The following is a 15,071-nucleotide window of genomic DNA, read 5'->3' on the forward strand; positions in this document are numbered from 1 at the left end:
TTATGGATGCTACGTAAACAGTTGTATGTAAACTATTCTTTAGTGGTTGTGTCTCAGAAAAAAACACTTTATGAAAACACTGCACAGTGATTTTGGAGGTTGTTGACAGGAAACAAAGAGGGGTCATTTGAACTTCCTTTTTCTTTGACAAGGTTTGCCCTCAGGTTAAAAACAACAGCTGTCTAACACCTACATACACTTTTCTATAGAGTGCCTTGTATCTTTGAGGACCAGCAGACTTCCATATGTAAAAGAAAAGTCATTCTTAATTATTCAATAATGCACTTTTGTGATATTTAAATCACCAATGTATTTTAGCATTTATCCACAACCAACCTTTGGCTTCATCAGATAGGCCTATACTTTGCAGCGTTTGGCACATCCATCACCAACCGCATCTAGTCTTTTTGTGAAATCAATTTCTTCTGAAATATCCCAGGAGCACTACATAAGAGTCCTATAGCTTCCCCTCGTCTTCCACTCCACTCTGGAGCAGGCTGGGTTGATCTTATGGTTGCCAACTCCTTTAAAAACGGAGAATCTCAGGACATTATTTTCACACTAATGGTGTTGTTTTCAAATGTAAGGTCACAACTGAAGCCAGGTTCATGGAGGCATTCTACCGATCTTAGAATCATACAATCAATACAGTGTATTTTCTAATGTAGGGTAATAATAATATTATACAGAGCATATTAATCGAATGCCCAGGTGCAAGTTGGGACTACTTATTCCCATTTTAGATAAACATTAGGCCATAACAGGGTCTTCAGAAACCCAGGACTATAAGCCTACCTATTATAAGGTTATTTGTTTGTTTGAAAAATTAAGAAAATAAATAGTCTCAAAAGTGGCGCTAGAGTATAGGCTACTTTATAAACTATGATGAAAATGCAGTAAAGGGTGTTGTATTTATTTTGAATAGGTAACTAAAATAGGCTAACCTAGACACTTACGATGCCTATAGATGGTAGGCTATTCCTGTAAGGTCCTTTAGATCTAGGCCTGTGGTCTATAGCGGCTACAGAGTGGCTACAGCTTGTGCAACATTAAATAAAAGCAAAGTGTTCCCTGCAACCTGCATACTAAAATGATGTCAGCGGGCATGTCGAAGCCCCACAGCCAACCTCCCCGAATACACAGGGAAAGTGAGCGTCAAGAAGAAGGCGGGACTAGAAGCCATTTCCTTGTGATTATTGGGCGTTAGGGCTGTCGACCAACCCGAAGTGCGTTCCTATTGGCTGTACTCTTTCGCATTTATCGTGCCATCTCGCCGAGCTGCTGCTGTGTAATCGCAGGTAACTTTCTTACGATAGGCTTCCGCGAAATAACCTAGTTCTCGATGCGCGCTTTCTTTTAAAGATTTTATTCGCACTAAACTCGGCTTCCTTTTACAGTTAGTTAGTTTCGTCCCTCAGACAACTACAATACATTACCGATCCATTCTCTTCTTTGTTGGAGCAACCGATCTTTCAAAGGCGTTTGAAATCGGATACCGCTGGCGTTGAGGCCCTCACTTTGGGCGGAAGGATACGTTGTTGCGTCTGACAATGTGGACGGAGGTGGTGAAGATGTCTACGAGAAGAATGAAATCATCTCAGTTGTAACAACAAAAAGGGAAGACGCGAGATTAGTTACTATAATAGATTTGTTTGCTCACAGACTTGTTACACTGAAGCAAACACGTGGGTGCAGCGTGAAAAGCGGGCTTACCGGGACAAAAGGAAGACGTCCACAGTGCCCCAATGCGTTTCATGCGCGGAGGTCGAAATTCTCTTGAAGTTTTATGTTTTTTCCAATAGGAGACTTGGTTTTCTTTTTATTGTTGGATACTACACGCTTGGACTGAGGTAAACTAAGCTCAATATGTTTTTGTTGTTGCACATTCTCTGCGCGTAATTTTGCCTGCGTTTTTCGAAAAGTTTTCGGGAATGTGTGGTTAAAGCGGGGGACGCAAGTTTTTGTCTGGATTGAGGTGGCGAGCCAAGTGTGTGATGGTCTCCACACAGCGACCACGGAGGAAATTACTCCTTTGTTCTGCGAACGGTCCAACATCATGTTTTAGTCATCCACAATAACCTACATTGTGTTTTGGCGTGTAACTCAGATGTTTGCGCTACGCCTAGTGAAAATGTAAAATATCGCCATAAGGGCCGTATTTTAACTGAAGTTGGTGTTGTAGGTCTTGGCTATATTATGTAGCATAGCTTGTTAGCTATAGCTATTGGGGAAACAAACTTTCAATAAACGCCCCTGTGGCTTTTAAAACATCCCTTTATGGATGTGTCTGTGTCTGGCCACCAGCTAGACTTTATTTTATTGCACATTTGGCAGGAAATTCCTCTTGCTCCCACCCCCACCATCTTCTCCACTGAACTCCTAATGCTCGACCTGAACCCTAACATGAGAAAGAAAGAGATCAGTTGCTCGAACTTTTCTGCTTTGTCCTAAACATCAAGCTTGTTTTACGCACGTGTTTATTTCACCCCAGACCGCTAATCGTGACTTTGTCACGGTTAGAACACTAATATAAGGTAACTTTTATTGTAAACAGCGTAGATTGTTTTGCCAACATGATCAAATGGCCTTATGTAGGCTATAGTAACCTATAGATATAATACGCTTCTCTCACAGGAGGACTACAGGCGTTTGTTTATTGTCGTAACATCTGATTAGGCTACATCTGTAAAATCATAATATTGATAAGATAAAATCAATGTCTCGACTTGTTATTAGCTTTTTTAGACTATCTTGCGTAGCCTAGATTATGATTCTCTAATATAGGCCTGTACCAACTTTTCGGAGACCTCCAGATATTGTATTTTTCCTTTAACTGTTACAATAAGCGACCTAACTTCTAATTAAACTGGAGGATGACCTGTCTTCCTGCTTGTGTTTGGTGACAAAGACCCCTAATGTGCTGGCTTCAAATATTGATCCAGCAGAAGCTGGAGATGCCATTTTGTTATACTACACCTCAAGTGTACGGATTAGCAGAAAGGGTTATTTTAACATGGCTACTTGTTTTTGTTTATATTTTCAAAGGCCTAACCTACATCACCTAGTTTTTCCAGGAAACCTCTGGAAAAGATTGATGTAGGCTTATGTTTTAAATGGCTATTTTGGTGATTTGTGAATTGTCATTTAAAAACTTCCAATTGGTAGATTTTGGACCATTCATGAATATTTTTGGTTGCTGGAATATTTGAAAGAGGCTGTAAAAGTACACCACCTGTTGGTGTCCGAGTGCCTCTGTTCTCCTTATCGCCGGTTTCCTGTGAGCTGTGGAGAGGAGCTCTCTCAGCGGCCCTAGGCTCACGCTGGAATGCAAAACACAGGGTAAATCCTGTGTTTATGCTCCGTGTCATTTGACAGTTTTTTTTTTACGTGCCTGTGGGGTAATTTAGTAATCATATGTTTGCATACAGTCATTAGTTTTGCCTTTCACCCTTATTTCTTTTAACAAATGGTCCTAATAATACCTCTAATAATAAATGTAATGCAATGTACCAATGATGGGCTGGCCATACAATTGTTACTTGCCTTACTTGGCCTAAAATCAAGGACAATACATTGATTTTGTAGGAAATTTGACTTAAAGCGTTGTGCTTATTACTCCATGGTTGTGTCTTCCTCTCCTCCAGCTTGAGTTAGTCTTTTGATGATTTTGAATTTTTGTGGGTGGGACAAGAGCTGATATGTTTATTATGCCTACATTTTGTTTTGCAATAAGACTGTGCTATCAACCCAACCAGAAATCAAAATGATAATGTCATCATCTGTATTATCTAGTTTATGCTAAAGAGAAGTGAAAGATCGTTTAGAGCTAATATTAGTGAGGTGAAAATGCAGGTAGACTGATTTGAACCTTTAACTGCTGCTTGTACCATTTCTGCTCTTGCCAAAGCCACTAAAGTCTCTCTACGCACATTTTCTCTCCTAGGGTTTATTAAGGCTAAGGGTTATGAACGAACAGCAGCAAAGAATGGCTGCAGTTGGAACAGACAAGGAACTAAGCGACCTCCTGGATTTCAGCGCGGTAAGACTGGGACAAAGCTTGTGGAGATGGGGGGTGATAGGTGGGCAAAATTGGGGTAAAGGGGACAGGGGGAGGCAAGGGGCACAACCAGTGTGATTTGTTTTCATTGTGTTATTTTTGGCCTTCGTTCTTGTAGCTGTGCTAGTGGTGACGGTCCATATGCTAACTTACGTGAAATGTCTTAGGATGAACATTATAGGCCATATAATAACAAAGCAATGAAAATGATCAAGTAAAATTTCCAAATTATAATGCTCTTCTATTCTGCATAACTTGCTTTAGACTTGATTGATATATGCTCTCATTGGTTTCTTTTCTGTATTTTTGCTATTGTCAGACTTGCATGGACACAATTATTAGTGTATGGAAAATGGTACAGAGCAGCGGACCCCGTTTAAAAAGACGGAGACTGTTGAAGGCAAATTTTGGTCTTCGAGCTCCATTCAGTGTTGAACCTCTCGGGGTAGAGCGCTTCTTGTGGAGGGGCATGTGGGCGGTCCTCATTAGACACTGGGGTTTGTGTTAGAAATGCTCAGTCAGATTGATCTGCTGCCAATTTCCATCAACAGATGTTCATCCTAAATTTAACATTGAAAATGGTTAAAAACTGTTGACAACTGAATGCACTAGAATTTTTCTTTGTTTAGTTGCTGGTTAGCCATTTGTCTTAGCTTGGACATGTTTAATTTAGTAGAACTAAAAGATGCCACAAGGCTCAGTTATTGGATGGATATAGTTCAACTTAAATGTGAATTGTCCATCTCCATTGTTCATTTTTAATTTGGCTCTCGTCAAAGAAATTTATAAGCTAATTAGATCAAACCTATAGATGGTATTTGTATGTTTTGTTTGAATATAGAAAATAATATAAATTTTAAGTGTAGACACTGTGTACCTTTGTTGACACAAATCTGTCTCACACACTGAACTTGATGCCTTTATTGCCCCAGAACCAATGTGTGAAGTGTGCTTGCCTTCATTTCACTAACAGTGCTCTTCTTTTTGTCTTTTAGATGTTTGCTCCGCCAGTAGCCAATGGAAAGAACAGGCCCATGACCCTTGCCAGCAGTCAGTTTGGTGGATCAGGTAAGTGCTTATGTGTGTTGTTTTAAAATCTGAATTTCTTTATTCAAAATCACAACTAAAGAAATAATGGCTAAAGCATAATTTATATTCTCATAATTAATTTCTGTTTTGTCACATTTGCTTGTTGTTGGTGCTGTGATGTGGGGCTTAAAATCAAAATGCTTCTCTGCTGTATTTTGACAGCTACCTGATTATCTCACTTTTTTGAGTGCAAAGTAGCAGCTACAAGTGAACCACTGTGTGCACCTTTAGGCCTTTTGAGTGAGTGCTTCCCTCTTCCTGAATGTTATTAGTAAGCCGTGTTACTTTCATTCTGTCACCCTGCCAACCTGGTGTGTGAAATGGAGTCACACTCCCAGTGCTCCCCAGAGTGAGAACTTGGCCACTAAGGAACAAAGGCAAAAAGAGCTTATGGACTTGAAACGACTCCCCCACCCTGAATTATAAAACACTCCTCCCCCAACTCTGCACAGGGCGCTCACCCCCACTGATCTGCAGGAAATGGCTGGAGTTTGAGACAATGTCCCTCACCCACAGCTCCGAGCCTCTTAAACAGCCCAGCATGCCGCGAGTGGTCAAAGTGGAAGAGAGCTCTCAGTGAATGGAGGGATCAGCCAGGGGAAGGCCCAATCCTGTTTGTTTCTATTACAGCAGGCAATTACTCAGCACTGAGGAGTTAATTCCTCTGCCCCTCCTCATGTCCAAAAGTGTGGCCCCGGGTCATTGACACCCATTTTAATGTGATACTTGAAGCTGTCACAATGACCGCCTCACAGCCTCGTGCAGCTCCGACCCTCACTTTAACTGGACTCTAGGCACAGCAGGAGCTGCTCCGGAGGATCTGACACAGCCCTGTGTGCTCTGACAGATGAAGCTCAGCTCTCCGGGTTGTATATCAGACTTTAAACATGTTATGCCTCATATATGCAGCTGTGCTTCTTCCATGTGTCTGGATGTCCCATCTCTATTCAACCCTTTAACTTTAAATTACTTTTCTTTTTGGACTCTGTCATCAATCTTCACCCCTTCTTCATAAGAACTATACGCCTCAATTATCTTTCTAAAACAAATGATGTTCCCTTGTTTTTTCCTTTTTTTGAGGACATTTTCCCCCCTTTTATATACATTTTTGAGATTGCGTTCTTGGCCCTGCTTGTCCAAAAGTAAGTAATTTAGTAAAACAGAACAGATGTATAAAGATTTTTCAATGCCTCTTCAAAAATAATGTCCAAAACAGAGTAGCGGCCTCCTCTGACGTCACATGTGCTGCTTGTATATTCAGGGACCTGCAGCGCGGGAACTGCAGTGAGCAGCTAGTGGCTGACCAGACCACCTCTATTCATCAACACAAAAGTGCTCAGAGGGGTGCTAATTGCATTAGGCGTCCTTGGCTCTTCCTCAGTGGCCAGAGTGTGGTGGTGAGCGGGAAGAGTGTGTCGGGAGAGGGCGGCCGTGCGGGTCATGGGCCTCAGGCGTCTCCTCTGTCACCTCTGCAGCTGCTGGCAGTGCAGCCAGCCCCCGACACACAGACAGCGCTAAATCACAACAACGTTGTGAATTTTGCATGTCATGGAAACCAGAGTTGTTTGTAATGATAATGCTTTGGATTTATTTAGCGCCTTGTAGTAATCTGTGTCTGTAGCCAGAGCTGCCCTGGCAAGCCTGCCAATCTGAGCCATTGCTACCATTCAAGTCTACACCACATTCATATGAGCAAGTTGAATGTCTTGTTTAAGGGCACAATAGCAGTATGCACTGGTTAGAGTGGAACTTATCTATCTTTTATTCCAATAATGTATCAACTTTAAAGTCAGTGGATAAGTGCTCCATTTACTGAGCCTCTGTGTCAATCCACTACACCGTACCCAGTAGGATTAATGAAGCTAAGCTAAAAATGACAGTGGATACTGTTATTTTCTTGAAGTTTATACTTTATACATCACTTTGTGCTCTACTGCGCATGTTTCCTGCAGAAAGTGCTGCTGTCCTGTCTTGTATCATGTCAGTGTCTCATAGGATTTCAGTAGATTTCAGGCTCTCCCGGGGTGTGGGGCTAGTTGTATCAATCAGGTATGAACGTATGTTTGGCTACTCACCTGCATTTAACACATATGGATTATTAAGATGTATCCCACTCACTAATATTAATTTAGCATCATAACTTATTTTATCACACAGTGATAAACTGTTTTAGTTTGTTTAGTTTTTAGCGTTAACTTGCAACTTCATGTTAGCTGTGTAGACAGAGGCATTTTCTGCAATCAGGTTGCGCACGCATCTGCTCTGTTGCCAAAAATTTTATCTGTCTATACTTTAGGCTCAGACCCAATGTCCATGTAACAAACCTGGTTGTTTTTTAATGACAGATTTTTGATATAATGAATCTAACAGCATGCAACATTTAGCAAAATGTATTACAATATTTTTGACTTCCTGTAGTTACACTAAATAGCTCTTAAAAATAATCCACTGCAAAACAAATGTGTGTTTTTGGCAGAGCATGACTCTCCTGGGTTGGCAGTGTGTCAGTGTCACCTCAGCAGCTCTTCACCTTGTTTTAATTGGCTCCAAGTTAATTACTCCACTAAGTGTGAAACAATGTTGTCAGACTTCTCCTGCTCAGCCATGTTTTCACTCCATCCTCTGCACCCCTGCTGACCAAATGGGGCTTCACAGTGTCTTAGAGGCTGCAGTGAGCCAGTAAACATGAAGTTTGGAGTCAGTGGAGTTTGGAGTTTACATTTCAACAGGATTATTAACACAACATTAAGTTACATAATGTATATGATACATTTGGGGTATTTTAAGTGAAGGTGCCACCTTTGGGCTGTGCTGACCATGACTGAGGCGGATGTGCTGAGAGTGCTTCTCCTTATTGTGGATGCCACAAGCATCGACTCCATAGATCAGGGCTGTCGCAGCACGTGTAGGTGCTTGCACCGCTCTGTTAGTCTCATCACTCATTCTCTGTCTCTGCCGGCTGCTGATCTGCCTGGACCCCTCTCTCTCTCTCTCTCCCCTTGCTTTTTCTTCCAGTTGCTCCAGCCCACTTTTGCTTTCTCACACACATTTTTTTAATTAGGCAAAAATCAAAGACTAAATATGAATATTCATAAGGAAGCCACATTAATATGCACAATTATGCAAATCAGCATGCAATTAAGCCCTGTGTCTCTAGAGAGCCTGGATAGCATTAGTGCAGAAGACAGGGAGAAGAGGATGATGGGGGTATTTTGGAGTTTTCTGCTCCACTAGTCTTTTGGCTCTGTGTTTCCTTTGTGCCACTCACGGGTTGTTTTCTTTACCTTTTTTAAAAAATACAATAAATTATGTTTTTTGTTGATGGTTCATTGGATTAAGGCTGAGAATAAGTCTATCTCCAGTAGCGCCATAACTGCTGAAATGCTGTCTCTGATCAATACTGTGGATATTTGTGCGCTATTCCTCTGTGTCTACTTAACAGCATGATATGCTTGAAAAAGGACATCCTAACCTTAGGGATTTCGGACTTACCTGCCACGACTTGTTGTTATTCCCCTGTGAAAAATTGGCATAATTTTCTTTACCTATTTGACCTTCATAATGACAAAGATGTTTGAATGTTTCATCTTTTTCAGCGATAGACGAGCGCAGTGGCTCTGGGTCCTGGGGATCAGCTGAACAGAACAGTCCTTCCTTCAGCCAAGGACGGGTAAGTTACACACACATTTCTTAATGATAGAGAATTGAATCGTACTACTTAAAACATCAATTGCAACGCCTTTTTGCACAATTTGCAATTCGGTTTTTAGTCAATTTCTTTTCTTCCTAAAACTTGGCTTGCAGTCCATACTTGGCCAGCTCTGTGCTAGCCAAGAACCTCAGTTGAAGCCCACCGGTAATTGCGGTTTTACATTCACCGTAACCATCTTGGCACAAGTCTGTGTAAATACAAGGAAGAAGGGGTGAAAAAGATGCAGGAAGCTTTGATTACCACAAGTTGATAATTAAGGATGTCTGTTAGAATCTCCGGCGCTGATGTAGATTTATTTGGCATTGATCCTGTAGAAAGTAGTTTTAGGTGTGCTTGCAAAAACTGCATCACCTCAAGGGATTGTTAGCATTTTCTTTTCCTTTTTAAAATGCAGAGCTGAGCTTCATCTTTCTATAAATTGTTCCAGGGTTATGCTGAAGGATCCCACTACAGCGAGCATGAGGCCTTGTCCTCTCCTTTCCTCAGTTCTGGCATCACAGGTACATACTTCTTATTCTTCTAATCGTAATAAGGTTTAAGCAAAGCAATAAACATGTCCAAACTGTAAACAGAGCCTTTATTTTGCTGTTTACAAGGTGTAATCATACATTTTATTTATAATGCTGTTTACATTTATGCCACAAAACCTCAGTTACCCGTTCTGGTCAAAACAAAAACAAAAAAAAACCCAAAGCATATCACGTGTACAAAATAAAAATAAAAAGTCTTGTTTTAAAAAGCCTTTAGTCCCTCTTTAATAGTCAGTGTAAATGGAATACGTGTAGATAATAATAAACAACTTAATTTATGAGCATAAAATGTTTTGACCCAAAAAGTGTTTTCTGCATGGCAAACTGTGTGTGTCTACATGTAAGTGTGTCTGTGTTCATTCGTTAAACGTTAGGGATGTTGGTGCATTGACGCGGAAACCTTCCCCAGGGTTTTGTCTGGCAGGCTGCGTTATGCAGCTGAGCGAACTGAAATAGGGGAGGGCATCTTCTGATTAAAAAAAATGTATATGCTGACAACTTTTCATAAGTTTAAGTTAGTTTGGGTAAATTAAAATAGTTTATTTTGTTTTTGTTTTTTTGTTGGTTTTTTTAGGTAAAAGTGAGAGGCCACCTTACCCCCCATTTGGAAGCCAGGTAAGTTTGGCATCATACTGGGCAAATGTATTTTTTAAATTAACGGATAATAGCACTGATTTATTTTATGTCCTGTAGCCTGGGTTTCTTCCTAGTGACATAGCGTTGCCAAGCCCGGATGCCATGTCTCCCTCTGGTCTGAAATCCAGCTCTCAGTTTTACCCGTCATACACTAACAATCCCAGGAGAAGGCCTACAGAGAGCAGCATAGGTAGGTGGACATTCAAAACATTCATTGATTTGCATTTTGGCGTATTCTAATACGCTAATGACATCAGTCACAGAAAAACCTCTGTCATTGCTAATATCTTTTCACAATGCTTTTATAATCGTTAACACCATGTATATTGTTGATATTGTGTGTATTAAACTCACGTGTGGACCAGTGTACTACATTGTTGTTGTTTTTTTTCCACCCCTCTGCCTGGTGAACAGACTCTCAGCCAAAGAAGATTCGAAAACCCCCTGGCCTGCCATCCTCGGTGAGACCTTTTTCTGGTTGTCTTCACAGCCTTTGGCTTCTTTTTTCTCTTTCTCTCTTTGCTCACACTCTCTTCTTATGGGCTCTGATCACACACTACAGATGCACACATGCACAGACAGCTCTGTTGTATTACTGAGCGAGCCAGTGATATCGGTCTTTAGCCCTGTCTGACAGAGTCTGGTGGTGCTTGTTACGTTTTTAGCAATTTGTAAACTTGTTTCATGTAGCCTTTTGTCATCAGGTTTCTGTTGTGCATAGTTTTCCATTTAATTTGGATAATGTGAAGTCAATTTCTATCCCCTTTTGACACCATTGGAAAGTAGCACTAGGTTGAAACTGGAAATGCGATGAGTTCAATGTTTTTGGTGGACGAAATATGGTTTTACTCTAAAAATAAAACTATACTGGACATACTATGGACTATTATTGATAAATGTGTTCAAAACTGAGCTGTCCTCCTTGTTGTGATTAACCTTATTGTTGCTAGTACTATATTTCTGAAAATATTATGTGAGTATTATTAGTATATTTCCAAAGCCTTGACGTTTAAGATTTCTAGGCATAAATGTGCAGTTTGATCTGAACAACTAAAAAAGTGAAGTATTGTTGGACAGTCCAGTGGTTGTAGACAAACATTTCCTATTCTGTGTGTTGTTTACCCTGCTATGTCCCACCCCTTTCTCTGGGTGTCTAAACCTCAGCTGTTTGGCACAGTGTGAATGATAGCTGCATGCTTTTAGTCCGAATGATGAGTTATTTGTGTGTGAACCCACCCTCCCCCACCCTCCGCCAGCCTCCGCCTTACCACATGATGGCCTGGGTGGGCCTCCCCCTGTGAGTGACCCAGTTGTGAGACGCAGTGCTGCAAGGCCTCTTACCCGTGTCTGAGCCCAGATTAATGACTGCTGATGATCCACTCTTACACTTACGTTGTGCCACCTTTAACATCCATGTGTTTTTTACTCAAATATTGCCAGTGATCCCTTTCTGACTTCTGTATTTTGCTCTACCTACACCCAATGGTCACCTGCAGCAGCTCCCTGTAGAAGGGCAGTCCTTTGGTCACTTTCAGACTTTGTGCATAAATGCTTTGAGTTGAGTTTGTTAATCTAGCCCCGGCCTCTGCTACTGCCCACGCTCCTCTAGCGCAGAGATGGTTGCACGGTCATAACCTGAATTGCATTAAACCCCTATTAGTGGAGGATTTTACCCTAGAAATCCCTTTTCTTCCTGAGAATACAATTATCCTGCAGCAACCATCATTGTGTAGAGCTCTGTTCACGTATAAAGCAGCAGGAATCACTCAACATTGTTCCTCATGAAAGAACAACTCAAAGCCTATTGTTAAATGAAGCCATCTCCATCATGTTTTCCCCTGAATTAACTGTGATCATTTAAATCCCTTGTTTCCTTCACACTCCCCTGGCCATATCAGGCTTTGTTTAAGTCATTTAGATTACCTTCTCCTGTCCCCCTCAACAGCCCTTATCTCCCTACCATTTCATAAATCATCAGGGCTTCATTTTTCCCCTCAGCCCCCCTTGCCCCTTTACCACCCCCTACCCACCGCAATCTCTCTTCCTCCTCTCCTTCTCCCTCTCGCAGTGACTGGATCCCAGCCCCCATCTCTCTGCCTCCTCTCCCTCTCCTCAGCCCAGCTGCCTGTGGAGTTGGATGTGGTCCAGGAACAGGCAGATGGCTCTGTAATTAGAAGTGCATCTCTCCATTCCCTTTCCACTTCTCCCTGTTAAATCAAATTACAGAAAAAATCCCTTCTCTGGATTAGCATTCTTTGCAGCATAGCATCCATTCTCTCCCTTCCTCTTTCCGCCATTCTAAACGGAAGGGAAAGATGGACCAAAGTGTCAGGAAATGTAGGACTCTTTAGGTCTGTCCTGAGTCTGATTGTTTTTAAGAACTGAAGGACAATGAGTCACTTCCATGGGCATTATTTTAGTGTTTAATGGATTATTGTTTTTCAGTGTTGTCATGGCAGTCCATTTTAATGAGTGAATATTTCTTCTCGATGTCACACGCCATGTTAGTTGGACGGTGGCTGTGGAGTGAGTGTTGCTGCTGAATGCATGGTATGTGTGTAGCTGATACTGCTGGTCAGAGGGAGGGGCTGCAGTGTCACTGGGTCTTGAGCTTAGAGGAAGTGCTCACTGTGCTTTGGGAGCTGCTTGTCAGTGCCCAGCATGCCATGGCCGCTGTGTTCTTCTCCACAGGCCCAGAGCTTGGCTCTCCTGCACATGGGCTCCTTCTTGCCATCTTGTGGCCACATGCAGCTATAATTTATGTTTTTGCTTGTGGATTCTCCTTTTTCACGCTGATTATTGATGAAACCAGGAAGTAAATAATTGTGCAATTTTATTGTTTTTAGGTGTATGCTTCCACATCTGGTGATGAGTATGCCAGAGACGGTAGCGGATATCCTGGTGCTAAATCTGGAGCTGTCTACCCAGGCTCTTTCTACATGCAAGGTAATGCTCCTCTGATGTAGATGCCAGAACAGCGCAATATTGATAATAATTATATTTAATGTATTAATGTATTTATATGTGCTCAACTAAATTTGAGGTTGCATTTATTTACAAATATTTCTGGCTCTAGAAGATCCCTGGTCATCTTCTGGATACTCTGCCATGCTCGGCAATGCCCACCTTGGTCAGCCAGGCTCCTTCTCTGCGTTAAATCCACAGGACAGGATGGTAAGTAGAGCTGGATGTGGTCAGATGTCTTAAGAAATACATTCAGCCTAATGAAGTGCTCCCCATAGAACTATCCTCTACACGGCAGTGAGGTCAATGGCTTTCACCCAGCCCCCACAACCTACAGTCACACACCCGCCATCAACGGGGAAGGCATCATGGGTAAGAACCTTCTTTTAATGTTTTTGTTTGTCACTGTCAGAATGACCAATATTCACACTTATTTTTTATATTTCAAACTTTAAAAAGTACTACTTATATTAATTTTATTTTGTTTGCAGCTACTCGAGGCACTACCGCTGGCAGCTCAGGCGATGAAATTGGCAAAGCTCTTGCCTCAGTAAGTGTTGTTTTACAGAATGTTTGGCGTTTGCTGTGTAAATGTTTGCTTTCATTTCAAAATTTTAAGTATATATTTGGGGCAAACAAAATTATGGATGCAATATTTTGTGTTTTTAACCTTCAGATTTACCCGTCGGACCATAACAGTAATAACTTCTCATCAGCCCCATCAACACCTGGGTCTCCTCAGGGAATTACAGGTATTCTGAAGCTTACATGTGTACGTTGTTGCTGATTATGTATTTGTGGGGCTGATTTGTGTGTGAAGTTTTAAAACAATTCTACATAATGTTTACTAATTTAAGTAAACATTGATTCACTCTAAAGGCACACTTGACAGGCCTTTTACATCTTTGAAGCTGGATGTTTCGCTGCTGATTGCAATTGTGTCATTTGGTTAATTCAGGTGAATCTGATCTGTTCTTGTTCTCAACTTGTCAGCAAAATTGGATATAAACCACCATATTTTTTGGCATCAGATCTATTTACTTAATGCAGCCAGTTTGATTGCAGCCTTGTTTTTGGCTTAGAAAAAAGGGCGGAAATTGAATAAAAAGCACATGAAGCACAATGGTTTGAGTGCAGTGCCACCTGGTGTAATACACAAGTAATGCACAATGTACTTGCACATGTCTGTGTAGGAGCTCAATCTCAGTGGCAAAGACCTACCACACCGAGCTATGAAGGGCAGCCTCATGCACTGGTATGTAGTACTTATGTAGTACTCAGTAATGATTTAAAATGGACACTAAGCTCATTGAGTATTCTTGTATATCTGTTGTAGCAGAATAAAATGGAGGATCGTTTAGAGGAGGCCATACATGTACTGCGCAGTCATGCTGTTGGCCAGGCCCCTGGTTTGGAGGGTGCCCATACCGACATGCACAACCTGCTGACCGCTGTGCACAATGGGGCCCTAGGGGGCCTCTCCCCAGCTTTCCCCAGCGCTAGTCTTGCTTTGAGCAACAGACATCCCGCAATGGTAAGTTTATTTACAACTGTTTTCAAGAGAAATCAAATAATTTGCCACTTGGCTATGGCTGAAATTTGAAATGTGGGTGGAAAAAGTATGATGTAGTGAATTTAAATAATCTTAATGTGAGTTTTCCATTGTTTTTGTATCAGGGCGGAAAAGATGAGGAGGCTGCAGGTCTTCCTCCCAGCAGCACTCTTCTCCACGGTCATCACGCATCTGGACCCACACAGTCAGCTGGGCAGCCTGAAGGCTTTAGCAGTAAGCCACAAATAAATGCATAATATTGAATTGTTCTACATGGTTCACTGTTTTAACCCCAATGTGCGTGTGGTAGGTCTCCCTGGAGGCATGTCCCGCTCCACACACTCCTCCAGCAGCTCTGACATAAAGAGAGAGGACAAAGAAGATGACGAAAACTCATCAGTGGCAGACAAATCAGACGATGAGAAGAAGGACTCTAAGGCTCGCAGCCGCAGCAGGTAATGTAAAACTATTTAGTTTGGCTAAAATTAGCACAATTGTATTAAAGCAGCTATTTTATCCCACAAAGGTGGA

General features: G+C 41.6%; 1 protein-coding gene across 4 annotated transcripts; it reads left to right on the forward strand.

The window, feature by feature from the left end:
- Nucleotides 1-1,297: 1,297 nt before the first annotated feature.
- On the forward strand, nucleotides 1,298-14,999 carry tcf3b (transcription factor 3b). Of its 4 annotated transcripts, none has more exons than XM_055165033.1 (17): nucleotides 1,298-1,850; nucleotides 3,944-4,039; nucleotides 5,053-5,125; nucleotides 8,743-8,816; nucleotides 9,286-9,358; nucleotides 9,963-10,003; nucleotides 10,082-10,214; nucleotides 10,439-10,485; nucleotides 12,871-12,970; nucleotides 13,101-13,198; nucleotides 13,267-13,360; nucleotides 13,480-13,538; nucleotides 13,665-13,740; nucleotides 14,182-14,243; nucleotides 14,328-14,522; nucleotides 14,666-14,774; nucleotides 14,851-14,999. In XM_055165033.1, the coding sequence occupies exons 2-17, from the start codon at nucleotides 3,965-3,967 to the stop codon at nucleotides 14,997-14,999; spliced, it is 1,458 nt and encodes a 485-aa protein (XP_055021008.1). In that variant the 5' UTR covers nucleotides 1,298-1,850; nucleotides 3,944-3,964. The 4 variants fall into 4 exon arrangements, with proteins under 4 accessions (XP_055021008.1, XP_055021009.1, XP_055021010.1 ...); XM_055165034.1 differs by having other exon boundaries at nucleotides 13,104-13,198; nucleotides 14,325-14,522; XM_055165032.1 differs by having other exon boundaries at nucleotides 1,299-1,850; nucleotides 14,325-14,522.
- The last annotated feature ends 72 nt before the right edge of the window (nucleotides 15,000-15,071 follow it).

The sequence above is a fragment of the Boleophthalmus pectinirostris genome, unplaced genomic scaffold, assembly GCF_026225935.1.
Source record: "Boleophthalmus pectinirostris isolate CB_2022bp ecotype Guang Dong unplaced genomic scaffold, ASM2622593v1 HiC_scaffold_7, whole genome shotgun sequence".
NCBI lineage: Eukaryota > Metazoa > Chordata > Actinopteri > Gobiiformes > Gobiidae > Boleophthalmus > Boleophthalmus pectinirostris.

Bases quoted from the DNA above. Each gene is read 5' to 3' on its own strand.
- tcf3b (XM_055165032.1), top strand. From the start codon at position 3,965: ATGAACGAACAGCAGCAAAGAATGGCTGCAGTTGGAACAGACAAGGAA. The intron at 13,361-13,479 runs GTAAGAACCTTC...TTTTGTTTGCAG, and splicing joins CAACGGGGAAGGCATCATGG to CTACTCGAGGCACTACCGCT. The intron at 13,539-13,664 runs GTAAGTGTTGTT...TTTAACCTTCAG, and splicing joins TTGGCAAAGCTCTTGCCTCA to ATTTACCCGTCGGACCATAA.